Here is a 27,947-nt window from a genome sequence, read left to right on the forward strand (position 1 = left end):
CAAACCTGTGAATCACTCCACCAAGCGAGGGTCAGAACTGGATTGAACAGGATCAAACCGGATTGGCAAGCAAGCTTGTCATAAAAGTGGTAGGTGGCGTTTAGTTCTACATTCAAAAGTCTGTGTGGCCCTGTAACGTAAACACGTCATGTCAGTCAGTGGCAGGTACCGCACGTGGCCACTATACATATAAATGTTACAAAGCCTGTGCTTAGACGTTGTGGCGCTTGCATGGCGGCCATTTATATTATATAGGCGTTCATTTCCAGCTCACCGTATACATTCCTATAATAGATGTAGATGAGTGGACTCCCTGATAGGCCTGCTAAGGCCTAGCTAACTGTATTCAGTTGTGTCCCAAAAACTTTGTGAATGATACATGTTCGAACTCATGTGCTGAATATAAAGATACCAAAACCTAAATAGTATCCGTCTTCGTTGACCTATATCGAAAGGAGTAATCAGTATTAGGCCTATAGTAGGGCCTAAATCGATCCTGTAAAGCTCACGTGCTTAAGTGTTCTCGCACACGTGAATGGAATAATAAACTTCGGCAAACGTAGACCCACCTACACATTAACTGAGGCCACGCAATCCATATAGCTCTGTATATTAAACGTTTACTAAACGTTCACCACATGTGTAGGCTACTGCCTGCATGTACATAGTTTTTGTGCCTATAAGTATTGCATGTCTAGAACTATGAGTAGCCCAGGCCTACACTGGTTCAATCAAAATCATTTAATAAAAATACCTTTTCGATATACATATATTTCTTTTAATAACCATGCTTCGGAACTGATACGAATTCGTTTGTATGTATGCAACATTGGCGGTTCTCTCCATTTTAAAACCGCAATGGCCGTCTGTTTAATATTTTCTCGCGCAGGCGCAGTGCACACGTACATGCACTGCAGCCGCAGGTTTGTCTGGGACTGAGAGCTTACTTCGCCGAACCTGAACTCTTAGCACATTGTGTGTATAAGGGCGGTCGTTGTGGACTTCAATCTATTTATAGCCTTGCAGACCTGTCCTAGCTATTTCCCTTGCCCCAATATTTTCCCGCCAATGAATACTGTACTCGGAGGCAATGCGCGTACTCGTCAGTATATTTCAGAGGACGGCGTTATGTGTGGTCATATTTGTGTGAACATCGGCAAGAGGAAGATGTGCCGAGTGCATGCCTGCAGGTGAAGATGTTGTTTATTTTCGCACATGACTCCATTTATTGTGAACCACAACATGATTGTAAGCAATAAATATTAATATATCACAAGTAATCCAAAGACCGAGAGATTCTTTTGTGGACGTACTTGAAGGTTGAACTAAATTCTCAAATACTGAACCTCATCATGACTGGTTGAGCTGTATTAGGTCAAATGTATATATGGGGTTGTGAAAGGTAACTAATTATGATCTCGTACATTAATAATCTATAATCCATCCATCCCCTGGGTTAACTCCTCCTCATGTCGGCTGAAGATAATGCCTCTATGTAGAAGTTGTGCGCTGCGTCGAACTGGTGTGACAGGCTATGCTTATGACACACATACGTTCCCTCATAAATACGCTCTAGCCTGGTGTTGGGTGGGGGGGTGAACTGATAAGAGATGGGATTCCGTCAGTTACGTGTGACCATTTCGCAACTATCAGACTGCCATCGCTGGTTTTCTATACCGTTGTCTTTTGTGTGCAACAGTGGGTATAGCATGATATGCAGGATGTGTCCGCTGATGCCATCGTATTTTTAGTCTGAATAGGCGCTTCTTCCAGTGTAATTGGGCCTGTAGGCCTGTAATATACCATCGATTTTTTGGCACATTTAATAACTCTCCCAAGGCGATAACTCTTCGCAAGAACCTTTTCTTTCTTTATACAACAGCTCCATTTTTCTGAACAACATTTTAAGGGAATTATCGTGAAACTTGTGAATTCCTTACCCGATACAAGACAAACATGTTCCGTATACTCCCGATGCGCAAGTTCTACATTGTAAGACGGTCAATCCGTTTGTCTTCCGGACACCTAGTGCGAAGGTCAAATTATGGTATATGTGATATAGTGATAAAATTAGGGCAACGGGCAAATGTTACATATATTCATGAGATAAGAACAATCATGACCTGCTTAAACTGAACACAGATATACATTTATTTAATTAATGTTCTCGAGAAAACATAGCTCATAGAATTAAGTTTATGGTTAGTTATACAAAGGCCTATATATGGGTGGTTACGAAGACTGTTCCTCTGCCAGGGTAACAAGAAATGGAATACTCGAATATTAAATTTATATTCGGAAGAAGTTATGTACATGTCTCCAGAGAAATCTCTCTCCTCCTTGTATAATCATGTATTTAACAGAAGCTCAAGAATACGTTTAATCTGCATAATTTTTTTGGGCTTCTGTCAAATGATTTTTAGATAATCAGGTTGCATGCTTGTGCTATTTATATAGGTGTAGCCATCTTCATTCAAACAGGTTCGCGCTGTCTAACAAGAACAGTGCGAAGTTTATACATCTAGCGGAGGATCAACCTTTTTCGGCAGCAAGCTGCGATCATGAAATGTGTGTATCACAATTTTTGAAGAGGACTTGAACTTAGCACAGCTATCTGGGACAGTACATACGATAAGTATCGCCCAGCACGGGTTACATTTAGACGCGGGCAATTTCAGTAAAAATAACAGGTCGAATCCGACCTTACATTTGGTATATGTAGTGATTCCCTGAATCGACCAAAGTGTAGTTATCTCTCAGCCAGCATCAGTAAACGATCTTTTAACAGTAACCCAGTCGTTTAAACTTTTGAATCGAACAAGTCGAACGAACGACCGCCATGTTTTGAATTCGAGCTTCCGCCAAGTCCCGGGAAGGTACCTGCTAGCTGGTTGTATGAAAAATTTTTCCACGGTAACGTTTCGTTATAAATTTGTTTTTTTTCTTGGCTTTTTTATTGCCTTCAAATGTAAGGGTACTATAGAAATGGATTTCGTTGTCAACAGTTCATCTTACGAACAGCCATTTTGACACAGAAACGAGAAAATACACTGCTGGAGGTCGACGCATCGATGATATACATGATGCTATAGGCCTATGCGCCCAGGTTTCAATTCGACCCGTGATGTTGAAATGTCTTAACACATAACCGACCTCGAGAGTATAACTCGTCTACTATAGTTCCCCTGACTGATAAATCCTCTGCATTAACAGCGGATACTTTCCTATAGGGCATATATAGATTAGTGGAGGAGGACAGCATAACGTACTGGTGTGCCAACTTGCTGTAGGTCGAGGGTTTACTATACAGGCACTCCGCGGTTTCCTCCAACCGTAAAACTGTCCGACGTCATATATACAAATGAAAAATACGTGAACATGGCGTTCAACACGTATCAAATAAATAAATTAAAATCCGATGCAATATACCAAGAAAATGTCTCTCTCTGTATATACACTGGGTGTTAATCATGCTCGATGACAATCATTTAAATTTATGTTCAATCGTGGGATTTTTTTATTCATAAATTGCATAACGGACATCACAAATTCCTAGTTGAAAGGTATATGTGGTGTATTTTGTAGTCCCCTCAAAATATTAATGGTCCTGCATGAGCGTTATATCTTGAAAACTTGCATGTATATAACATTTGTATGAAGGGAAGCTCATCTCGGATGTTCCGTGGCTCATTGTTCATTCCTGCCCTTGCAATGATGTGTTGTGAACAAACTGGCAGCGTGTTACTCAACTGAGAGAAGAGTGGCCAATTCAGCATAAACCAGAGTCATTTGCAAACTAAGTTCAGTGAACAAGTCATAGCTCACACCCTGTCAAAGATCTGAACTTCACCTTTTGACAGTTTCCGCATCTGGATGCATGATTGTGCCATCGGTGCATGCTGCTGAAATTAGGTCGATATATGCTGCATCTAGGTGAATCCTTTCGGAGTATACAGTGTATGGAACACCAAGCTCGACTCTTCTGCTCATCTTGCTGATGATGACGCCTCCTTGTTCTTGTCTTCATTCAATGAAGCAGTGCGTAACTTTCATTCAAGGCCCAGATAAATTTTTGAATAAAGTTTTGCAGTGCAGTACTCATCCAGGTAAGAAAACCGTGGCCAGCGCGTGCAACCATTTTTTTATTTTTGCAACCATTTCTCTTGAGCGACCCTTTCTGTCCTCGCGGAATTTTACCTCCGTGTATGTATCTGAGATCTGTTCCAGTGTTCCCATCTACACACGATTTCACAACACAGATCTGAACTCTCGCATTAACGATATCCTGGAAGTCGGGCAACTTGAGATAACAGCAGACTATATACTGTGTGATAAGCTGTGAACAAAGAAAGGAAAATCGCACGACATTTTTATACACGTTGTCGGTGTTTGGTTTAGAGTGCCAGAAGTCCATGTCGTTTCCCCGCGACTCTGCGCCACATTGTGATGGAGATGCTCAAACTTACATAAACCAAATCTATGCAACCAAGTCCCTTGCGACAAAAAATCAAGCTATCAAGCTACCAAGGTTGTACTGAGCTGGCGCGCAGACAGTATCCAACATTATTTTAATAGTAAGCAGAAGAAACTATGTAATAAATATTGCTGAAGAAGAAAATGTTCTACTCCTTTGCAAGAACTGCCGACATGATTCGAAATGATGGCGGTTCGCATGCACGCTTTTTTAATACGTAGAACACGATGTGGCCTAACATATTAAGCTACAAAAAAAGAATAATTCTTCTTGAGGCGTAAACATGGCTTTAAACTCCAAGGCGCCAGTGGACTGAAATGCTACGGTAACGTCAACGGTGATAGTTGTCTAAACAAGTTTGGAAAATATGCATAAAATATAAGGTTTTTTTTATCTCATTTGTGGAATGTCTTTCTCCATGTTCCTTAAAACCATACTCTTCGTTTTATAGTATCATGTATGTCAAGTTCTGTTGTAGTCTGGCGTTTGTATTCACGGGGAATAGTAATATGAAGTCAGAAATACTATGGTGAGTAATTCCATCGATTAACAGGTGTGCATGTGGTCAATACGAGGACTAACCTTTATCTAAAAATAGGTATTGAATGGCGCAAATATATATGGTGGACGTCAAACTCGTTTCTTACACAATTGCATGATGGGTTACGGATAAAGACGATGGGTGATGCCGCGCTTTTTGATAGAATATAATAATGAGCTAGTTTCCAAGCACGATATGCATAGATGCATGGATGAGCTGCTGTTATAAATACAATGAATGACGCTGGAATTTTTGGACAAAATGAAAATAAGCCACCCAAACGATCGCTGATTAACACTGTCTGCATGCGTGGTTTGTATCTATATACAACACACATGTTATATATGGACATATGTTGTTTTACTTAAAATTGTACATATGTAACATTGTCAGGGAAAGGCGTGCCAGTATCTAAAAACGGTGTATGTCACCATAAGGTGACAAGATGACCAAGCTGTTATGGGAACATCCGTCAGCCATTATACCTTCTGTCCATAAAAGCACCAATGAATTGCACATTTTAGAGTGGTCCGTTCATAAGACACCTTTGACAGTCAGTGGGCGTGATGATTAGCCAACCCGCCAACACACACCGATTCCAAACTGTATTAAATCATATCATTCACTCTGCGGTTATGTTGCATGTATGCTGTACTTGTAAACCACCACTTTACACAAACATTGGGAAAAAAAGAAAAAAAAAAGGTAGTTACACCATTTGGGTCGACTTGTTCCCGGCGGGCGGGGTTCCTCGTTCAAACCGACATCAGTGAAATATTTATTTATTTCATTGGGGTTTTACCCTGTGCTCAAGAATATTTCACTCATACAACATCGGCCAGCAATATATGTTGGGAGGAAAACGGGTAGAGCCCCGGGAAAACCCACGATCATCGGCAGGTGGCTGGAAGACCTTCCCTCATACGACCGGAAACGAAGCCAACATGAACTAGACGTCTCAGGGAGATCGCATTGGAGAGAGGCTCTTGAGTAACTGTGCTGCATTAGCACGCTATATAACCACTAGACCACGGACCCACGCCTGTAGTATGTGTACAGAGAGGAGATTAAACGGGTAGACAAATACTGTTGTGTTCAGAACAATTCTGCGATTCCATTACACACCAGGCTCAACGCAGCATGTGAGATACATTCACAACAGTGATACAACTCGGCGTGTTGCTTGTTAAAATGAAATCAATCAGACATTTATTTAACAATTAATTGAGTTGGTGTATATAAATGCAGGTTTATAATTGTGATAAGTTGTATTTCTATCCAATACACTGTGCACATATTTTCAGCCATTTTACAGTCTCGTACAATACGTGTAAAACCACATATTGCCAGGAAGACAGCGCCAAGATACGTCGAACGTCTAAACTTGTTTCATGTCAACGTTAAACCTGGCGCCAGTATAAGTTGATGCAGACACGGAAATGTGAGCCTTACTGGTCGAGGATAAAGACATTATCTTGGCCTGCATAGTTGCCAGATTTGCCTCACGCGGCCAGAGGGTCGTGACGGGTGGGTGACGCTACTCGACTGATAATCCCATAGGCCTGACTCCTGCGTATACACAGTTGTCCGAACTGCCGCGTCGTTCGCAGGACTGGTGGGTCTGATGGGGTGAAACAGGTACACTGTAAAAGCTAATGGTGCACAATTACGGTTGCCTAAAAATACAATGAGGTCCATTTGTAAATGTCTGGTGTTCGGAATGTTCGACTGACTTTACCCGAGATTTTCATACTTCACTGTTTTATCTTTCCTTCGTGTATTTTAACACGATGCATGGTTTGTAAGGAAATCGGTTAAAATTATGTTTCTCCATCACGACTATTTAGTACAGGCATATCAACGTCCAAGTGTAGTATGATAACAGCCAAATATACGATGGAGTGTAAAGTAGGTCAAATTTCTGTCTGTCGGTTCTTTCTGTGTAGGCAGAGCATATAGGATCTCCAACACACACACAACGAAATCGCTGAAGGGGCCGCTAGCTAAAAATAACCACCAATCAATACAGTTTTGGCTCTTATGGTAATCACAAACCGAAGACCGTCTCCATGGCGACAAGCCAAGTGTTATGAGCAGACAGAGGCACAGTTGCTATGGAATATGGCCGTTTCCAAATCCACAGCACTTGTTTTATTTACTTCTTTTAAGACACCGTGCACTTAATATCTTGTAAGCCTAAAAGTGTACCGTACACGCTATAATCTGTAAATTCTGTAATATCCTTCGTTGGTAATCTGATGCAAAATCCCAATTCATGCCATAAAATCCATTTATTTCCTACGAGACCTTCAGGATTTATTAATATAACTTCAAACATTATATAAGATGTGTATTTATGGCAAAACAAATTTCTCGAAATACCTTATTTGGAGATGCATATTACAATCATGTACATGTATATGCCTACAGATGTGGCTTGGATTGACTGCTGCCACCCAGGTTGACAGCAGCTATGACATGATATATGTGTGTATATATACGTATTATGTCCTGTATAAATGCATATAAATGCTCACACGAATCTCGCGACATTTAGACGTCAACCAAGCTTACACTCATAAATTCACATCTTCTCAGTTACAATTCGCTCAGATCAGACGTTCAAACTCCGACGCATCTGTGGAGAACAAAATGATTTGATTCAGATTTTTGTGTTTAAACTATCTGAGTTGTGCAATGAACTGAATACATTTTAAATAAACGGTGCACGTTCTTAGAAATTAAAATGACAGGGCATTATAGGCCTATATAGCTTTGCATAAGGCCTCTCTAAGTGACCTAACAGTTTGTGTACAGAATGATGTCAGTGCTACATGTCTTACACATACTGTAAATATACACACACATTTGTGTTTATTTTCGTTTTTCTTAATTATTTTCGTGGGTATCACTTTGTACGTATTCTTATCATGGGATAGTCAGAATTTAGGCCAACACCTTATTTTAAATGGCGTCATGGACTGGTAGCGCGAAACACTGGCACGATACGGACTGAAAAGTAGGTCAGGCTACCGATCACGCGATAGGTGCATGATCACGGGAGCAAATCCCGCCATTTTGTCCAACAAAGACTATAAATTAAATGTACACATTTTTCTTGTTTATCTGCATGTATAACGTAACATTCTGTCACATTTCTTAGTGTACGAAACGTTGTAGCATGGCCTAACACCTGAAAATAAATAATTTGGCTCGAGGCCGATTAAGAGGTCCATTTAAATCTGAATGCACACCAGTCTAATAATGCAATCTTCATGTGACTATATGTTTGCTCTTCCATCGCGAACTGACGTCTCGTTGATATCACAGGTTTTAGTCGAACCTTTTTTTGTGGGCTACCTTATTATCGGATATAGTACCCGAATTTATCATCTAGCGAATTTTTTGAATCGACATGCTTATGAGCTTCGCATACAGACGGTTGCTGGTGTTTTGGGATAGGTCTATACTGTCTCGTGTAGGCGTAATAAGCATATTTGACTAGCGTTTTCTGGGTTTCTCTGGCCGACGGGTATTTGGAGAAAGTGGCAATACCATATATGTTAATGTGTGAGAAATGATAATTTTCCATGTGTGTACACAAACATATACATGAGTACAAATTGCACACAGAGCAGAGTGAGACCGTCGTAACAATGACGTGATTTCCGCTAACAACTGGGAGCTCCCGCCCAAAAACTAATTTTAGCAACACCCATGCATACACCCACCTTATTCTGTGAAGGTGACACGGCTCATAACGGTGAAAAACGTAACCAGTGTTAATGGGCGAAAAGTGTCTTTAATGGACAACAACGTGCATTCTGGGATATGTCCATTAGCAAATGGTGCAAATCACAAAGTAATTTGCATACCCATATGGCGCATGCGTGGACCTGCGTTGGGTGCACAGCCATGTCTGACGAGCGCACAACAACGTCTGATTGACCTAGATACGTCGGAATAAGTGATTCTAGAATCTGAAAGTAAGTGTACCTTGAATGAGTTTCCATTACGTTTGTATCATTAGTCCACGCGCCAGTCTCTCTCTGTGGTCGCATGTAGATCAAGTAGTGTATCTTACGGTCTTACAGTTACACTGTAAGCTTAGCGCCATGGTGCAGTACATCGTCGACGCCGATAGGCGTTGCGCCTCGCATCAACCGTAATACCTCTTCTTGGCGATTTTTCTGAAGCTGGGTTCTTGGTGGGATCCTCCATCGAATATCAGGTTATTGCTGTTGTGCCATTTGATGTCAACTCTATCTCGAACTTGCCATCTTTGAGTCTGGCCATTCCAACTCGTATGCGTACTGGTCATTCCATAAGGTATTCGGAGACGACCCCCAAATGTCACGTGACTAGTCAGTGTGAGGGTGTAGAACTACTAGAAGGGGTTACCACAGAAGTGTGATCTTTGTAAGTTGAACAGTTCAGATTTGCGGTTTTTATATATGTATGTATGATATGTTGTATTAATGAAGATAAATTTAACACTGCAACATGTATATCATTGTGTGTAGACGATATAATTTATAAGGCATTTGATTTGTATCAGGGCTTTGCACTTACTGTGAGCAAAAATTGCAAATGCCGGTAATATTCTTGTGCTTGCATGTTTCGATGTTTTAATAAATCACTTGCAAAAGTATGTATCAGTACTCCGGTTTTATGCAAATGGATGAAATGATGTGGTAATTTTAATGTTTTAAATGGAAATGAAATGAAAGATCATGAGAGTGTATTCATGTAGAAATTGTTTTCCTTCTTCATTTGCCCACCAATACAACATTACTTGTTTTCATATTTACAGTATATTAATTCAACTACATGCAGATGCAAAATGTCACAATCTTACTTTCTTGAATTTCTTTACCACTTACTTTTTATTCCATGCCGAAGACAAAAGCATTATTTCAAGCACTTGAAATGCTTAACTGAAATAGGCATTTGGATAACTTTTTCTTAACTGCGTTTTAGCTTTAGCGAATATTGGCCGAGGTTATGTGCCATTCATGAAGTGCTTTATACATAGGTCACATGCAGTTAATAAGAGGAGTGAGTGTTCATTTATAGATAAATGTATTGTACAATTGTACATGATAGTTAAAGTTTAAATTTTTTTATGAAGGCTACGATAATGGTTTTTCCATGAAACTGGCAGTGTGTATCAAGGGTATTGTAGTTGTTGTTCTTTTTTTTTTTTTTTTTTCTTTTGTTTACATAAGCATTGGGCCTTGAGAAAAATCCAGTTGGGAAGCTTCATATTTTTTAATCACATCAAAAATTTATTGTCGCCCAACGATACAATGTGTTGTAGCATCGGACTTAACATTTGAATTGAATAAATGGCATCAGGGTTCTGCTGTTAGATCTTTGCTTGGTCCCCATTACTGGATTGACAGGTTTTACGGTTTGCAATGTAGTTTAAGCCATTAGGCTTTATTAATGTCATTGAAAATAACTTATGCTCAAATATTTGATGATTTGCACATGTTTTAATGATACACTGAAACTGAGTCATCCTTGATTTTGTGTGTACATTTGATTGAGTATGGTTTGCATAACAATTCATTCTCTATGAACAAAAAGAATGAAATTATTTTGCTTAAGAAATATGTGTGTACTGGCTTACACGTTGTTGTTTCATTATTTGTTCATAGATAGCTGAAATCAGAGGTGTTAGTTTTGAACACAACAGGCTTTCATTAACATTTATATTCCTATTTGTGTAATACAGTTGTATGAATGACCTTGGGGTAAATTTTGATCGCTTTGTAGGTCAAGTCTAAGGGACATAACTCATTCATATTACCATTATAGAGAGAAGACATTTTCTACTTTATGGTACCCCACCTAAATAAAAACATACATGTATCATATATATTTTTGCACTGGTGACATGTTACATATTAACATTTCATAAACTGAAGTTTTATTCACTGATCAGTGTGTAGACCTGTTTTTCCAGTACTGGTAGCTGAGATCAGAGACATGCTAGTGTGGTTAGTTTTTTAAATGAATAAATTGCGTTGATTTTTTTTTTTTTTTACGATGGGTTGTTTATAATATCCCCCTAACATTCACATTTTAGCATCATACATCAGCATCACACATCAGTATCATATCATCATTTTTGGAAACCTGTTGGGATGTAGATCTTATGGTTATCAAAAAGTTTATTTGTCCAAGTGAGGTGTAACACTTGCAGGAAATCTCATCTAAGTTACCATAATTAAAATTATGTACAAGATTTCAAAGTGTTACACTGATATTTCAAATCCCTGTGTTAATTCTGAAAAATTTTGATACATAACTACTTTCTGATCAACTGGATGTATATGATTTTGCTGTTGGAATTTTTATATGACCCCTAAATGATCAGGTTATGCATGGGGTTCAGCTATGGACTTATATCAGGGGCTTATGCAGAGATTTGATTGGCTGATATTTATGTTTCTAAAAAACAGGAAATGACATCATATCTGTGCATGATTATAAATTTTGTAGTGCCAAGAAGTTAAACATAGTGCCAGGAACTATATTTATTAATGCTTAGAACTTGATTATGTGTAGATGAGACTTCATGTCATCTATTATGACCATCGTGAATATATCAATTTATAAATCTTCCGCATGTGATCTGGAGAATTCATCACAGTGCTTAATCTTCCTTTGACATAAAATTTAAAAAAAAAAAAAAGAAAGATGAAAAATAATGGAATTGGGGGAAAAAAACAAAAAAGGAAGCAGGTCAGTACATTTCGGGCCATCATTTCACTTAAAAAGCCTAAGTCATAAGTTTTACCCATGGGTACCAGTGGTACCACAAGATAGCATAGGTTGTATTGTTTTGTGAAATGATTATATGTCATAAGCTTTAGTGAAGACCGGAGTTGACTGACGACCTTTAGTGAAATGGGCCATTGGTGGCTATGTGTGCAAGTCTGTATATCTCAAGGAGGAAAGATTGTCTGCAACTTGGGGAAGGTCTGTTTACCCCAGGCACCCTTAAAGCTGAGTGCTATTGTACAAGTCAAGAATTCTTCATGACACTTGCTACTTGCACTTGAAAGACAATTGCTACACATTTTGGTGGACTTCAAAGATTTTTCGTCTTGAAACGTTTATCTGTGTAAATACATGGTGATGATTTTTACGTTTTGTTATTTTGTGTACGTTTATGTAATTTGTAGCTGTGTTTGGCTAGACGTAAACCACACATATCTGGACAGATTATGATTGGCCCTAACACCATAGCACATTAGCTTTTAATTTTGAAACATTTTGACAGCAAACTGGCCTTGGTTTGTTCATCTGACTGTCAATGCCGCAAAAAGTGTAACAGGTCTTTAAACATGCCTGATTGGGACCACCAGTGATGTCAGGACAGTCTAAAAACAACTTGAGAGATAAGTGAGGGACATTTTCCGTACAATGTTATATGGGACAGATATAAAGATGTATATTACAAACACTTAATAAATTACAAAGAAAACTTCTGCAATTTTAAGCAGCAACATGAGAAGCCTTTTTGATAGTTCGTACAAAGGTTGAAAGCAATTGTAGTTTACCTTTAATGAACAGATATTACTGTGATGATTGCATTGCAGCAAGAGATTACAACTATACGAATAATATACAACCCACTATGCCTTACAGTTACACAGATAGATTGGTGATTATATGTAAATTGTTATCATCAATACCAACACACAAAACGTCAAGGGACACTGAATAGTAAATTGTCATATTTGACCTAAAATTTTGTTCTTATGATTTTAAAAAGATCTTTTGAAGCTTACTGGGAAGGTAGTATGATATCCTGCTGGAAAAATGTAAGTTTTAGCACTAATAGTAACGTTTTGAGACATTTTTTTACCAGAAAAATTAACTTTTGTGGGCGAATTTTTAGGGCAAATGTAATATTTTTGCAAAGAAAACACCTGCAGTTACAGGAGTAATTTTTGGTTGTAAAGTTTTACAGTTGACCTTTAGTCGGGTAACATTTAAAAAACACCAATAACTCCTAAAATACCATTCATGCATATTTGCAGTAAACCTGATTATTGAAGCTCTGCAAAAGCTGGTCTTGAATTTTTGTTTAGAACAAAAATATTCCAAACTCTGATCAGGACAAGTATGAAGGAGGTAACAGTAAAATAATTCTCAAATGCCAACAAACTTCTTCCTGAGATTGTCAGTATTCAGTGGTACAGATCAATATTGTTTGGTTTCTTTGTCATAGTGCCTGTGTGTGGTGAAAGTATAGGGGAAAATGAACTGGTTTGAAGTTAACACTACATGTAAGCCTGACTTTTGTCTGTGACATTTGGGATCCTGGAGAGTAATCATGACATTAGATGTCATGTACAACTCAGTGCAGATCTGTTTTCAAAAAGCATTAAACCACATTGAAGATAGGTGTATATGTGTTTTCAAAACCCATTGAACCACATTGAAGATAGTTGTACGTGTTCAGGGCAAACAGCATTTTGTGGTATATCTGACAGTGACCATATACATAGTATTAGGACTTCCCTGCAAATGACATGTAATATACTGGCCACAAATGTACATATTTCCACTGTGTTATATTTGGTTTCTGTGAACACAAATAAGGGTAAACTGTATTGTGATTGTTTACTTGTGATTCAGCATGGATGTGTTAGTTTTTAGATGGGGAAAGCTTTCTCTGACTATGGACATTTTTTTTTTTCATCCCAGGTCTGATTTCCTCACTCCCCTCCTCTCATGCAGCTGTCGTATGAGTGGAACTTTCTTGGAATGATGCGTAATTACAGACCACATTAATAACATAGGCAAAAGACAAATTATAGAAAAAAGTTAAAGATAATTTGAGTTTTGGAAAAAATTTGCACTAGGCATAAAGTCTGGAAGCTTATTCAACGTTAAGCCTTTGAATGTGGTACGTACAGTATTTACAGTTCTATATAGTGAACTAGAAATCTATTCTTTTTCATTTTCAGCTAGAAGACTGAATGGAACAGAGAGACAGTACAGCCAAGGCAAGGTAAGCATACTTTTTGCAACTTGCTCTTAACAAAGTACTTTTTAGCTTTACCATGTGTACCTTGTCTGTGTCATGCGAAAGAACCGGTGGGCCTCCGTGGCTGTTGGGGTTAGCACACTGAGGTGGCTCATTGACCCAGGAGCCCCCCCCCCCCCCACCCATGTTAGAAATTTGATTGAATGCTTCCCTGTTTCCCAGTCCCATCCACCAGAACTATATCTGTCACTTCTATTTTTTAGTTGTGGCAAGTAAAGTGTTTGTTGTGGTGAGTAAAGGCTTCTTAGACTAGAGCGCGACATACAGAGGGTGATTTCATATGCATGTAGGCCTAACAGTTGATTTTTCTGAATATACTGTAACACATTTCTTGTTCTCTCTGTGACCTAGTGGTTTTTTCAGTTTCTTATAAATAAAAAAGAATGGTCACCTGACTTTGCCGATTTTTGCTGAGGTTGCAACCAGGTGATGCAACATAGAAAACAAGTAATTTTTTTGGATGTGGCCTAAGGATTCTGCTGTTCTATTTGCAGTGATGTCCACACTGCAAGAGGCTGTGGGTGTTGCAGGTCAGCCGGATTGCCAAGGTGAGCTCAGCCCTTGTTATCCGGTAACTGATATTTTAGGAAGTGATACATCAGGGTACATTCACATCTGCAAGTTCATGAGAATATAAGATCTTTCAGTCACACAACGTTTGAAACATCATGAATTTGAGTTTGAAATTCATAACTTATTGTCTCCCTAGCTTTTTGGTATACTATTATTTAAAAGCAGACGGTGTCAGTTAAATTGCACATGTTTGCAAACACAGTCTATTAGATTTGGAGGAAATTGTAAAAATTTACAACAGGGTCGACCCAGTCATAGTTTCTGATTGTATGTTACGACTGTTGTAGCTTACTATCCCCTGGGAGTACGGTGTTGGAGGGAAAAGAAACATTGTTTGACAATATTTTTTTGACCTTCAGGCAAAAAATTAATCAAAATGTCCTGCAAGGATTCAATGGTGGATCTGGTGTGATGGGTGCAAACAACATTTATCAGCTCAGAAACATGTAAACCTACATATCTCCAGAACTACAGAGTGAAATTCAGTGGATCTGTGCATATGGAATTCCATGTAGCTCTGTAGTGAACACAGTATCTCTATAAAACTGCTGTGCTGTTCTGTGCTGAAGGTAGTAATGTATCCAATCTTTGTGGTTGGGGTCGACCCTGTTGTAAGCCTTTTGTGAACACTTGCAGAGCTGAATGGTTTCCTGTGAGCACTACAGGTACTTTGGATTAACCATTGTGGCAGATCTTGCCCACCGTTTTGTTACCTTAATTGTAGATCAAAATTTTTGTTTGAATTTGGTAATACAAAAAACAGAAGAAAAAAAAGCCCCCCAAAAATGAAGATAACAAACATGTTAAATGCAATGTGAACATGGATTTTTTATTTTATTTTTTCATTACCTTGTTTGTTTGTCTGTCAGTCTCTCTCTCAACAGCTTTACAGAAAAAAGGATTTATATGGAATTCTTTGTGCAGGCTGGCCTTGGACTAAAAACCAGTCTGTTAAATTTTCATAATAGTTCGGATCCAGATCCATGAATTGTTTTGAACTAGTTTTCGCCAGTGGCAGATAGGCACAAATATAGAGTATTGTCCCTTGGTCAGCAGTGGGAGGATTTGAATATTTAACTGTGTCACAGGTTTACGCTGTGGGAGTGCCTTCTAGTCAAGGATTTAGCCAGCCATACGTCTCCCCGTCTGTGCGACGGGCAAAGCAGGCGTGCGATATTGAGACGGGCAGAGCGGATTTGAGACGGGAGTCAGATTATTTTCCAGCTAAATAGGCATATGTTAAGAGGGTCTACAAATCAGTAAAACATGAAATGTCCATACCTTGTTATTCTGTCCTTATTCCATGTTAGGCAGTATTTTAAAATCAATTAGCTGAACACTACGATAGTTTAAGAAAGTCTACCGAGCCGAAATGTTTTAAAATCCACCCTTCGATCAATGTGACCTAGTTATCCAACCAGAGCCGGTATTAGCTGGACAAGGAGTTGTCTCCCTTCACTAAAGTACCAAGGGCGGCGAAATTGTCTTAAATGTCATTCCCTAGATAAAAGATTATTTCCGTAAACTTTTGGCATATTAAAATATATTTTAAATCTACCAAAAGATTTAATACTTTTGTAATTTCCCATCATTAGTACATTCAAGACCCGATCCACGCATGCGGTACGTATAGGAAACATCGAACCACTTAGAGTCGGCCTAAGTACATAAGTGCTGAAATTGGAAGATGTCAAAACGTGGCTCTGATAAATCTAGCAAGATAATGTCTTTCTTCAACAAAGCTTCAACTCGTGCTAGTGTACACTCAAACACTGAAAAGGATTCTGATTTGGAGCTTGATGTTGAACTGCAGGCACACGCTGGTGCTGACATTGACACCGATGGCTTCATCGCACATGTTGGAAGTGGACCGCTGAGTCAGTGTAGGGAACAGCCCAAAGCGACGAAAAAAAAAAAAAAAAGGCTTACCGAAACCAAAAAAAAGTTTTCTGCAGATTGAACGAAAATGTTCGCGTGGCTAAGTATTATTCGCTGTGGCCAGTGTGACCAAAAATCACGTCCAACTTAAAGTCACCGTATTTGTTTAGTGCAATTCCTTTTTATTTAAACCATCAATCTAACTATCAGGCTCCGTGATCATGCTAAAAAATACATGTACCAAGTCACTGATGCAGAGGCCAAGAAGGCTTTAATGACATTCGCCTATTATGCAAAGACAACTTTCATACTACATATATCTGTAATAAAAGAACCTTAGTCACATGAACATGTAAAATTTTCAGAGGAAATAACAAAAATGATGACAGCATGAAGAACAGTGGTTTGACTTAAGTTTTGTCCACTATAGACCTCTGAACTCTAGATTGCATCTCCGGTGATCTAGGGTCCTGGAAATATAGGGGCCAAGGTGGCCCCTCTACCCCGGCCTATTGGTCCTGTGTCACTCAAGTGAGACACCCTCACCTAACACCCTGGCTAAACCCCTGCTTTTAGTTGTAATATTTTGTTAACCTTCTTTTTCTCCTCAGTATCAGACACGGTCAGCCACAACTCCAGAATGCCTGTATCATTACTGGCTTGTCAGGACAGCACAGTTTGTGACAGTGGCTCTGAGTCCATGGGCTTCTCCGATACTGACAATGAGATAGGTTCTAGCATTAAGCAAACATTACTGAACATTAAGGCTCTTAATGGCGAAGCCAACAGCATTAGCAAGTCAAAGGGTCCTGCACAAACAGAAGAAGAAACTAATGGTTTAACAACTTCAGAGAAGAAAGACATGGTGTCTGATTCAAACTCCTTGGTTGTGTTGTCTGAGGAGGACAGTCAACAAGATGATCAGGATGACAAAAGGAGTGAGGAGGAGGAAGAGGAGGAGGAGGCGGGGAGGGAAATTGAGGATGAGAGGATGCTGACTGTAGGAAAAGAGGAACTGTCAAGTGAGGCACCCGTAAATGAAGATGAGGAGTTTCGACTTCTCATGGATGTAGATGAGGAGGAAGCCCAGGATAAGATCACTTTAAACGAGGAACATGGCATGGATGTGGGTGAGCCTGACAGAGTTACCTCCCCTGTGTCTGACAATGGCTCTTCACAATCCAGCATGCAGGCAGAGCAAGATGTCAGCAGCAAACTCAGTGACTCGGAATCTGTGTCTTCTGACTTCAGTCAGAGTAAAAAACACCCTTTATTTATTGGTAAAAATGTGAAATACTCTTTCAAAGGGATCATGGCAACGGCAGTGAAGCGAGTCAGTAATGACTCTGATTCTGTCCAGTCTCTGTCCCCTCGACCAGAGGAGAATACCAAACCAGACAGTTCTGTAACCTCTGCTGGATCTAATTCTCTGTCCGAGGCCACAGATTTACCTGCTGACTCCTCCACCATGCCTGATGAAAGGAACTTGTTTGAAAAACTCAGTTTTTTGACTGATTCTGGGAAGGAAGAAACAGATGTTGATGTGGACCAGGAGTCGAGCTCCCAAATAAGCAGTAGTAAAGGGAATAAAGTAACGAGGGAAGAAAGTGGCAGTAATGAGGAACAGTCAGGTGAGACTAAGTTTAAATAGTGTTTATCTTTTCATGGTCAGTCTGTAGACCAAATACACTTTTATTTATTTACTTGCTTGGTGTTTTATGCCATACTTAAGAATATTTCGCTTATATTACCGCGACCAATATGAAACCCATGACCATCTGCAGGATGACGACAAACCTTCCCACGTACTGCCCTTCTTTTAAAATACTGAGAAAGTATAATCTGATCATTGTGGAATTCTTGACAAAGCTTCTGAGTAAGGTTGTAAGTGATGTATAGATTTACACTGTACATGATGTGATTTTGTCTAACTCTCATTTTGTTATTATACAAGGTTTGTTTATTCACAAAAAGTGTGCATGTATATATACTCAATAATATATTATTATTGGACAAAGAATACATAGTAGCACAGTTTATACAGGTATTAGTATCCCTGATTGTGATCAATAGAATGTACATATATGTTTACATGTATTATCTCTCATGTTATCACCGTTAGTCAACCGTATATATAATCATTATGTACAGGAAAAGGTGTGGTAATTGTTAATCGTTTTGAGGTTAAAGGACACAGTTTTGTTGTGCCTACTCATTTACTTTGTCACATGGGCCAATGTGACAAAGGTACAGGTACAAAAACTTTACAAAAAAGTCTTTACTGCTTTGTTTCTGTGTAACACTGATATTGAATCCCAGATTGATTCTTATTCAGAGGAATTTTGACATATTTGAAGATTACTTATTATTTTGTGTATTTTTTGCTTGCACAGAGAAGACTGACCCTTCAGCCTGTTCAGTAGATGAGCCCATGGAGACAGACTCCCCAAAGGCAGCCACGAATGATGACAGCTCCACATTGTCTGCAGTCTCCAGTACATCGGCAGAGCCCAAGGAGCAGTTGGGCTGTCCAGAGGGAAAGGTGACTAGTGATAAGGACGCTTGTGAAAGCTCTCAGGATAATGGTACAAACAGTGATCCATCTGATGAACGTTCTGTGTCACAGACCAGCAGATTACCATCGCAGTCACTTCTGGGTAATAGTAGTGCATTTTGTGAAGACAAGGCAGTGAAATCTCAAGGAAAGTGTGATGGGAGTGAAACAGGGGCCATTGTAAAGGTGGAAAGTGACCAGAGACATTCCAGGAGTGCTGATGCATCAGGTAGTAAAGACAGTGTATGTGACATTAAAGATGCTAGCAAAGACCCAAATTTATTACATAAATTAAAAGAACCAAAGATTGAACCTAGCTGGGAAGAACTCCCACCCAAGAGTGGGGTTGAGGCAAGGTGTGAAGAGTTGAAAACGGAAACCTCAGTGAAACATTGTGTAGAATCTGAAGAAAGTGAATGCAGCGATCGTAAACGTTGTGCTGTAGAGGATTCTGAGCATTCCAACCCCAAGCGATCCCGCCTAGACCTTGTAATTGGAAAATTGGGCTCACAAATAGGCATTAGTCCAGAAAATATTAAATGTGATGAAAGTATGTTTGATTCTGACATTGAATCAGGCAAAACTTCCAGTGACTCGACAGAAAATCGTTCAGAAGAAGTAACAAGTGAAGATGATGAAACTGTGTCAAAAGCCTCTTGTAAGCAACTGACAGAAGAGGTAAGCCTTAAAACCTATATTTTGTACATCATACTCTCATACAGGCTAACCTGCATTTTTTTAAATAAATTTATCAGGTGGACCTACATGTATGTATTTACACATTTATTAGGGTGACATATATACATTTATAAATTCCCCTAGCTCAGGTACAGTATGCGTATGTATTTATAAATTTGTCAGGTGGACGTATATGTGTCTGTAATTTTCAGGTTGATGTACATGTACACAGATTTATAAGTTTGTCAGCTGGACCTATAATACATGTATTTACAAATTTGTCAGCTGGACCTATATACATTTATAAATTTGTCCAATGGGACCTACATGCATTTATAATTTTGTCAGGTTGACCTACACATATTTATAAATTTGATAGGTTGACATACATGTACATCAGTTTGCATTGATAAATTTGTCAGGTTGACCTACATGTACATGCATTTATAAATTTGTCAGATGTAGATGTAATACAAACGTGATTTTCTACATGGCACCTTTGCATGGTCTGAGTTGGCAGAAAGATGACAGAAAAGAGTGTTTACGTCCCCTCTCCACCCTCTTCATTACCCTGCATGGCAATAAGCAGCTCTGTTTGCTAATCACCACCTGGGGTCAAGTCGCTGACAGTGAGGTGTGTAGGTCTCACAACTAGTCGGCCTACATGTAGATCTCTAAATATACCCATGAATGAAATCAAAGAAAGTATTAAAACAAGTAATGTCTATTACAAACCTTTAAATCCCAAGCACTGTCTCAAAGCCTGACCGCGCCAAACAATGAATGTACACCGCAGACAAGCAAATTATTCTGGTTAAGCCTACGTGGAAGTCATCTCACAACGTTACCTGGTAAATGGTTGTCTGATGAGAGCCCTCATTATGTGACAAATATATGTACAAATGTATTTTAGCTAAAAATGAGTTTCACTGGGATATATCAGCTTCCTGTGTCTATGTAATTACAATTTTATGGTATGTCAGTCTGCGCGCACATTTTGTTTCTTTACAATCGGGACTGTCCTATTGCAGAAAAGTTCCTTTTCCCACGTTCCTATATCGAGAACCTCCATTAAACACAGAAAACATACTCAACTGGAGGATTCTGAAAACTACCACACCACTGTGTGTGAATCTGGCATATCGGGAACCTGATTTGATCGAGTTGCTATCACATTAGGGGTTCGCACTACACCATCACTGGCTATATTAACAAAATGTTTTATGATTTCCTGCATACAGTTTTGCCCAGAAGTGATTTATGTGTTGCCAACGACAGATAAGATTATTCGCCAGCAAAAATCATGTGATGGATGGACAGACACGTGGAAATTTTGACTCCTGTATCTATCTACATCTTAATAAAACAAATTTGTATGACTAAAACTTCATCTGAGGGGACTGGATTAAATATTAAGTAAATTAAGTATTCATGTTTACGAAATATGGGCAGAAGTTGACAGTGTTTCAAATCATGCCAGAATGAATCAGAAATGTTTAGCTGCAACAGTGCAAACGCATGTCAGTGTTGCTTTAAGCGCATTTTGACATCTTTGTCTCGTCTGCTGGTCAGCCTAGTTTGCAAGTATGGATTTGCGGTATGCTAAATTCTGCTACTGCTTTGTATCTGGAGAGCCCTGCAGTTTGAAAGCAGGTATTTAAAATGACACTCCACGTATGTAAAGGTACTGGGTAGTCGCACTTAATCTCCATGGAGTTTTCTCCCAAATTCCCATTTATCACAAAATAACAATCATAAACAATCAACCTTTTGCAAAGTGCATGTACTAAAATTATTATGATTGAAAATGAGGAAAACATGAACTGTTGGTGGTAGGAGCATAGACTAACTGCTCAGTGAAGGGTGAGCTTGTTTATGACATTCTTGAACTGTCAGTATAATCCCCTGACCCTCTCCTACAGCACTCAGGCAGTATCAAAGCAATGTGAGTTCAAGTCCAGCTCATGCTGGCTTCCTCTTCGGTCGTACATGAGAAGGTCTGTCAGCAACCTGCGGATGGTCGTGGGTTTCCTCCGGGCTCTGCCCGGTTTCCACCCACCATAATGCTGGCCGCCGTTGTATAAGTGAAATATTCTTGAGTACGGCGTAAAACACCAATCAAAAAAAAAAAAAAAAATCAAAGCAATGAATCCTGGGCTACACTCTCCGAGTCCCATGGCGAAACTTTAGGTCATTAGCCGTGGTTTCATGTGATTTAAAAGTAAAAAGGGGATTGTGTGGTAGAGTGGATGTAGTCATGGAACCAGGAATAGCTTTCGGAGAAACTACATGTTCATGTATCTTACAAGATATGTAATGTTCTTACAACTTGAATACATGATTTTTTGTTATTTAGTCTTTAGAAGAAATGATTAAACAGAAAATCAAAGAAGTTCTTGAACAACAGAAGGAAATGTTAACAAAGCAGTTCCAAGAAAAAATCAACGAGCTGCAAACGAGCAACGAGGCATGGAAAAGTCAAGCCAAAGAATTACATAGGCGGGCTGTAGAGCTAATGAGTCATCAACAAAGACAGGAACGAAGGAGAGCTGTAAGGGTAGGTACACTCCTAAATCAACAGCTTAAAATTTATATTTAAACACAGAAGATGTGAACACAGAATATATGAACCTTCTGAATATAAAAAAGGTTGAACAATTTTGGGAGTTAATTTCATCAATGTATAATTTTTTCTGAGACTGATTAGGAATTGAATTTTTTATGTTGAAAAATCAATTGATTTGTTAAATGTGTGTGGGTTTTTTTTTTCAGGTCTGTGGTCAGAGGAGAAATGTAGGAATTCAAGTTGGAGAAGACAGAGTAAGTGTAATGGGCAGTGTGTCTGTTTTGCTTATAAATTAATCCATTTCCTCTGCCTGTTCACACTGCTCAATGCCAATTTTGAGCCTCTTGAAGACCTTTTGTCTTCCACGATTATGTGAGCAACTTGGATATGGTGTTGAGCAGCCGTCAGATAAATAATTAAAATATTAACCATAAATTTATGTCATACTTATTATGCTTTTCTGGTTGTAAACTGCATACATGTAGCTCTCACGTTTGCCTAGATTGTATGAAGGTGTTAGAATTCAAATGTAAGAGTTCATGGAACTATTGTAACTTGTATTACTTGATTACATGTAAATGGTGATTTCTTATGTTTCAGATAAACAGTGTAAATCAACAGACTACCTCAAAAGTGGGTGTGGCTAGCCCTTCACGGACACTGTCCCAGGCTGCCCTGACAAACCCCACACCCATTAGTCTGCTTACTTCCAAGCCTGTCCCTACTACTATTGCTGGGGTGAACCAACCCCCAACCAACCAGGTGCTGGTTCAGAGGATGCCAATGCCAGCTTCTACGGTAAGTCAGCAGGAAGGTTAATGTCACGTCTGGGCCTTAGGTTATACAGTCTTCCTTCATTAGATTAACTCAGACTGTACAATAATCACCTACAAGTGGATGATCTGCTTGCATCTGATAACCTCCATCACAAAATACTGTAAAGCGATATGTCAACATGGTATAAACTTCAGAATCTTACCAATTCAGTAATAACAGACTGCAGGAAATCTGTAGTGTCATCTAACAATGGGAAACCATTTTGGTCAGCCAAAGTGAAGTGATCCTGTTCCTTTGCTTTGTTTTCTGCATGTGTATATATTTTGTCCAGAAAGGGAGCTGAATATTTTTGGTAAGTGAGGGTGGTAAAGCTTATGACATTATGCATTAGAGATTTTTCCATCAGACTGTTGAGGGGATGATCAGTGTGGTGGCATAATATTGGATATCGAAAGTAATGTGCAGTATAGTGAGGGAAAACTGAATTTTTTAACTACACTGATTTTGACTTCTAAATTGGGCTTATTTTTATAACTTTGACTGATTTAGTAATATCAATGTTACAACATTGAAGTTGACCCACGGTATTCTTATGGAAGTCATCAACAAACTCAGGCAGTATTCAACACCAGTGGATTTCTGGCAATGACACAATGATCTTTGTGTCTTGTATCAGCATTGTAAAGTATACGGCTGTGCTGTTTCAGAGTATATTTACACTTTTTACATTTTCCTTCTAGATTCGAAAGGATGCAGGAGCTCCTACTGTGAAGAGCATTTTGAACAGCAATAGGATTGGCCAACTCAGTGGACCATCTACACAGCCAGTAACACAGGCTGCTCTGACTTCACAGGTGAACAAAACAGGAGTCACCAAAGCTCCAGGCAGCCAGGCTATTGGGACCACAGGACAGGCACAGGGAATACAAACATTGGTCAAGGTGATAGATTTAACTTCAGATGAGGAGAACAACTCTGCTAAGGGAGGCTCACCTCGGTCAGTTGTTGGTCAGAGTTTACTGGGCCAGTCAATGTTTCGTCCGGCCTCCAGCGCCTCCCTGCAGCCTGGCACTCGTATCCTCTTAAGCCCGGGAACACGAGCACCAGGTGTGGCTAACCAGACAACTTTAACAACTTCCCAACCACGTCAGCCTGGAGTGCAGTACCAGTACTTGTATACGCCCAATAACCAAGCAGTTGGGACCAGTAATGTGGTCACCCTGGTGTCGCCACCATCAGGGAGTAGCAGTACGGGTGCGAGGCCTGCAGCCCCTGCACCCCCACAGCTCACACGACCCTCTCAGCCAGCTGTATCCCGTCCCCCACAGGCCACGCCCTCTGTACAGGCTCCACCTCCACTACAGAGTTTACCAGCTGTAAGTCTCTTTCTGTCTGTTAATAGGATCCAATTTTGTGAAAAGTATAGCTTTGTCTCTGATACATGACTTAAAAAATGTGTCATTCTAGTTTGGGATATTTTGTGTGGGGGGTAAATAATGTAACCACAATGTACTGTTGATTTCTAGGTAAGACTTTTATGTGTTTTTCATGGTCAGTATGCACAAACTGCAGGTGTGAGATATGGAGCATGTAGCTTGCATTAGAAAAATATCTTTCATTTGAGTGCTATGTGTGAGATGTGTAAGATATTATCACTGGTGAACTACAAGCTACTTCTGTGCTTTAATATGTGTTGTTTATGAATTGCAGAAGGCAGCAACCACCACTCCTGGAGTAGCAGTAAAAGACAAACAAGAGTCAAAGGAAGCTTCCTCAGAGGGTGAGAAATCAATGAGGAAAAGTCCTGAGCTGTCCAAACACCCAGCTCCTCTTCCACCTCCCCCAGCCAACCAGGACTCAAGCCCGAAGAAGAAAGCACTACCTCCTAAACCAGGCCTGAAAATTTCTCGTGTCAGTCAAGGTAGGTTTGGAGACAGTACATCTATATATGACTTGATTGAACGCTGACTGGAGCTCCTCTGTTAACACTGAGTGGCTGATGCTCTGAATGTTTTCTCATGTGACGCTGAATGTGGAGTAAACAGTCAACACCTAAAACTGAAATTCATTTTCCTTGGTTCTGTTTTCAGCCAAAATCCTTTGATATGACAGATGTTGTCATAATGTGCTCATTATACCCATTTACAACAGTACAGATCTATACATTTATCCTGACATTGCTTGGGACTGTGTTATTGTAAAGTAATAATGTTTTCAGGCATTGTTCTCTCCTGGAATATGCTGACCTCGTCAAGCCATGCTGAGATCGCCAGTTACCAGCTATTTGCCTACCAGGAAACCTCGGCACCTGTCTCTACCCTTCTCTGGAAAAAGGTTTGTGTCAGGTTTTTGTTCTTCATCACTTTTATGTTCATTTGAGAATTGATTCTTACATTTGGTTTCCTAAATTTAACACCTGTGAGAATAGTGAGTTGTACGTGAAAGAGGACTAAAAGTGCTGTCATGGTCTCTTTTGTCAGGTTGGTGACGTGAAGGCACTGCCTTTGCCCATGGCATGCACACTCACCCAGTTTCAGGAGGGTAACAAGTACCACTTCGCTGTGAGGGCTGTAGATGTTCATGGTAGGATGTCGGCATTCAGCGACCCAAGCACTATACACCTAGTCGTGCAGAACAGCAAATAGTGCCTTCATCATCACATTGTCAAGACTTGATTGGTCACAGGGTCCGCCAGTCTCACTGGATCAGATCAAATTAGATCAGATCAGACAACAGTTTTCTAAGGATATCATATCACATTCTGTTCCATTGTCACCAGGGCATTTTCATCGTAATTTTAAACTAATTTTAAGGGCGACCTCCCCTGAATGAGATAGGGTGTATTGACGGCTGTTTAGTCAATGCAAAAGTAGAAGAAAGTTTTTAAAAGTGCTGTCCTCGGAAAAGAATCGTATAATATGTGTTTGTGAGTAGTTTTAATATATTTATTATCTTGTTTTTACATGGACTTGTCTCGTCATGGTGGCTGTTGTAATGAATTTGTCTGGCAAGGAACTTGTTATAGTACTTTTGTCTGACAGACTGATTGACAGCTTCTGCCTTTGTACTATACCAGGGGTATTATTTCTGAAGAGAGATGAGAAGGTATGCTGTGTGACTGCTGACCATATGTGTTCTCATTATGAATGGTGTACATGTACAAGTCTCTGTATGGCAGAATCGTTTACAGAAGTATTTTATTCCATTAATGAGTGTTTCGTCAAGGTTCTCCATTACATTAATGGACAAAAATTGAGACATGATTAAAAAATATTTACGTGGAGGTTAGGATTTGAGTGGTTTCTTACACAAATGTGAGTGAACAAGTGGAAGTAGAAAGGTATCAGAAATTATGATAGAGGAGTGATTTTGTTTTTTTTTAATTTACCAAAAGTAGTTGTGGCAGAATTATTTGCTTTGTTGGTTTGTGTACCCAGGATCCTGCATATCATAAAGCTGTGGTATTATTCCTCAACTTAGGTTTAAACACTATGCTAGACCAGATGCTCCGTACGTGGGAAGGTCTGCCAGCAACCAGATTGTCGTGGGTTTTCCCTGGGCTCTGTTGGGTTTCCTCCCACCATAATGCTGGCCGCCATCTTGTAAGTGACATATTCTTGAGTACGGCATAAAAAAACCCATCAAATAAATAAATTAGTAAATAAATATATACTGGCTCAGTTGGCAAAGCGCCCGGGTCACACCTAAGACTTCAAAATATGAAGTTGTAGCTTCCTCGTTTGGTGTTCAGCATGAAGGGAAAGTCTTACTTGCCATCAGTAAGTCGTCTCCGTGAAACAGCACAGGGTAAAAGAGCGGTTCTGCAACACAGCGGCACATGACAAACACTCTGAGGACTCCTTCTTCGTCACATGACTGAAAAATTGTTTAAGTATGTCAAACCCCTAGCACTCACTCACCCACCATATATATATATATATATATATATATATATATATGCATCCATATATCCATATGTTGGTAAAGGGCTCTGTGGCCATGGTGGTCAGTGTGCCAGTGCAGCACAGTGAACCCAGGAGCCAGCAATGCGGATGCTGTGAGTTCAGATCAAGGTCATGCTGTCTTCCTCTCCAGCCATACCGAGGAAAGCGTGCCAGCAACCTGCGGAAGGTCGTAGGTTTCCCCGGACTCAACCCATTTTCTTCCCATCGTGGTCCTGGCCGCCATCGTGTGAGTGAAATATTCTTGAGTACGGCGAAAAACACCAGTAAAATAAATATGCATACCTTTTTACTTCTGTGATGTTGCATAACCGAGACATCGCAGTTCAACGTAAGCACAATGGTGCACATTGAGAAAATAGAAAAGCGCATATGTTATCAATATTATCCAATCAATTTTAACTAATCAGGCGCGATTGGTTTCTATAGTTGAAGAATGCACCAAAGACAAAAGTTCAAGCTTGGATTCACTGTTGGGTAGTACACTGTTCCCGATGGTTCCAGTTTGGTCCCTTCTTTGATGGACCACATAGCCGACAGATTCAAGTTAGCATGTCTGTTGTTGTCACGCTCTTGAGAACATGGCAAAGATGGTAGAAGCCATACCCTTTGACATACAATTATAACATTTGAGAAATTAACAATTGGACTCCATATTTCTAAGCGAACAAAACTCGTGTCCCATGACAAATACACGCGCTTTGCATACTAGATGGATAATCAACGGAGAGACCTGTCTTCCCCAGTAGGTGTTGAGGGAAGATATTTCCTTTATCTAGGCGAGCCAGTGTCTTTCATTCTGATGATTGGAAAATAAGGCGGGTGGGAAGATCACATCAGTGTGTCAGGATTAAGCACACAGGAAGGAAGTAGA

The 27,947-nt window shown here is 39.6% G+C and overlaps 1 protein-coding gene across 3 annotated transcripts; it reads left to right on the top strand.

Moving 5' to 3' along the window:
• Positions 1 to 26,765, top strand: LOC135469843 (activating transcription factor 7-interacting protein 1-like). Of its 3 annotated transcripts, none has more exons than XM_064748476.1 (12): positions 1 to 89; positions 14,006 to 14,049; positions 14,580 to 14,633; positions 17,148 to 18,167; positions 18,930 to 19,768; positions 22,125 to 22,325; positions 22,541 to 22,588; positions 22,935 to 23,132; positions 23,852 to 24,487; positions 24,822 to 25,032; positions 25,330 to 25,445; positions 25,592 to 26,765. In XM_064748476.1, the coding sequence occupies exons 3-12, from the start codon at positions 14,582 to 14,584 to the stop codon at positions 25,754 to 25,756; spliced, it is 3,486 nt and encodes a 1,161-aa protein (XP_064604546.1). In that variant the 5' UTR covers positions 1 to 89; positions 14,006 to 14,049; positions 14,580 to 14,581; the 3' UTR covers positions 25,757 to 26,765. The 3 variants fall into 3 exon arrangements, with proteins under 3 accessions (XP_064604546.1, XP_064604530.1, XP_064604538.1); XM_064748460.1 differs by lacking the exon at positions 1 to 89 and adding an exon at positions 8,823 to 9,001; XM_064748468.1 differs by lacking the exon at positions 1 to 89 and adding an exon at positions 9,034 to 9,434.
• The last annotated feature ends 1,182 nt before the right edge of the window (positions 26,766 to 27,947 follow it).

The sequence above is a fragment of the Liolophura sinensis genome, chromosome 1, assembly GCF_032854445.1.
Source record: "Liolophura sinensis isolate JHLJ2023 chromosome 1, CUHK_Ljap_v2, whole genome shotgun sequence".
NCBI classification, from domain to species: domain Eukaryota; kingdom Metazoa; phylum Mollusca; class Polyplacophora; order Chitonida; family Chitonidae; genus Liolophura; species Liolophura sinensis.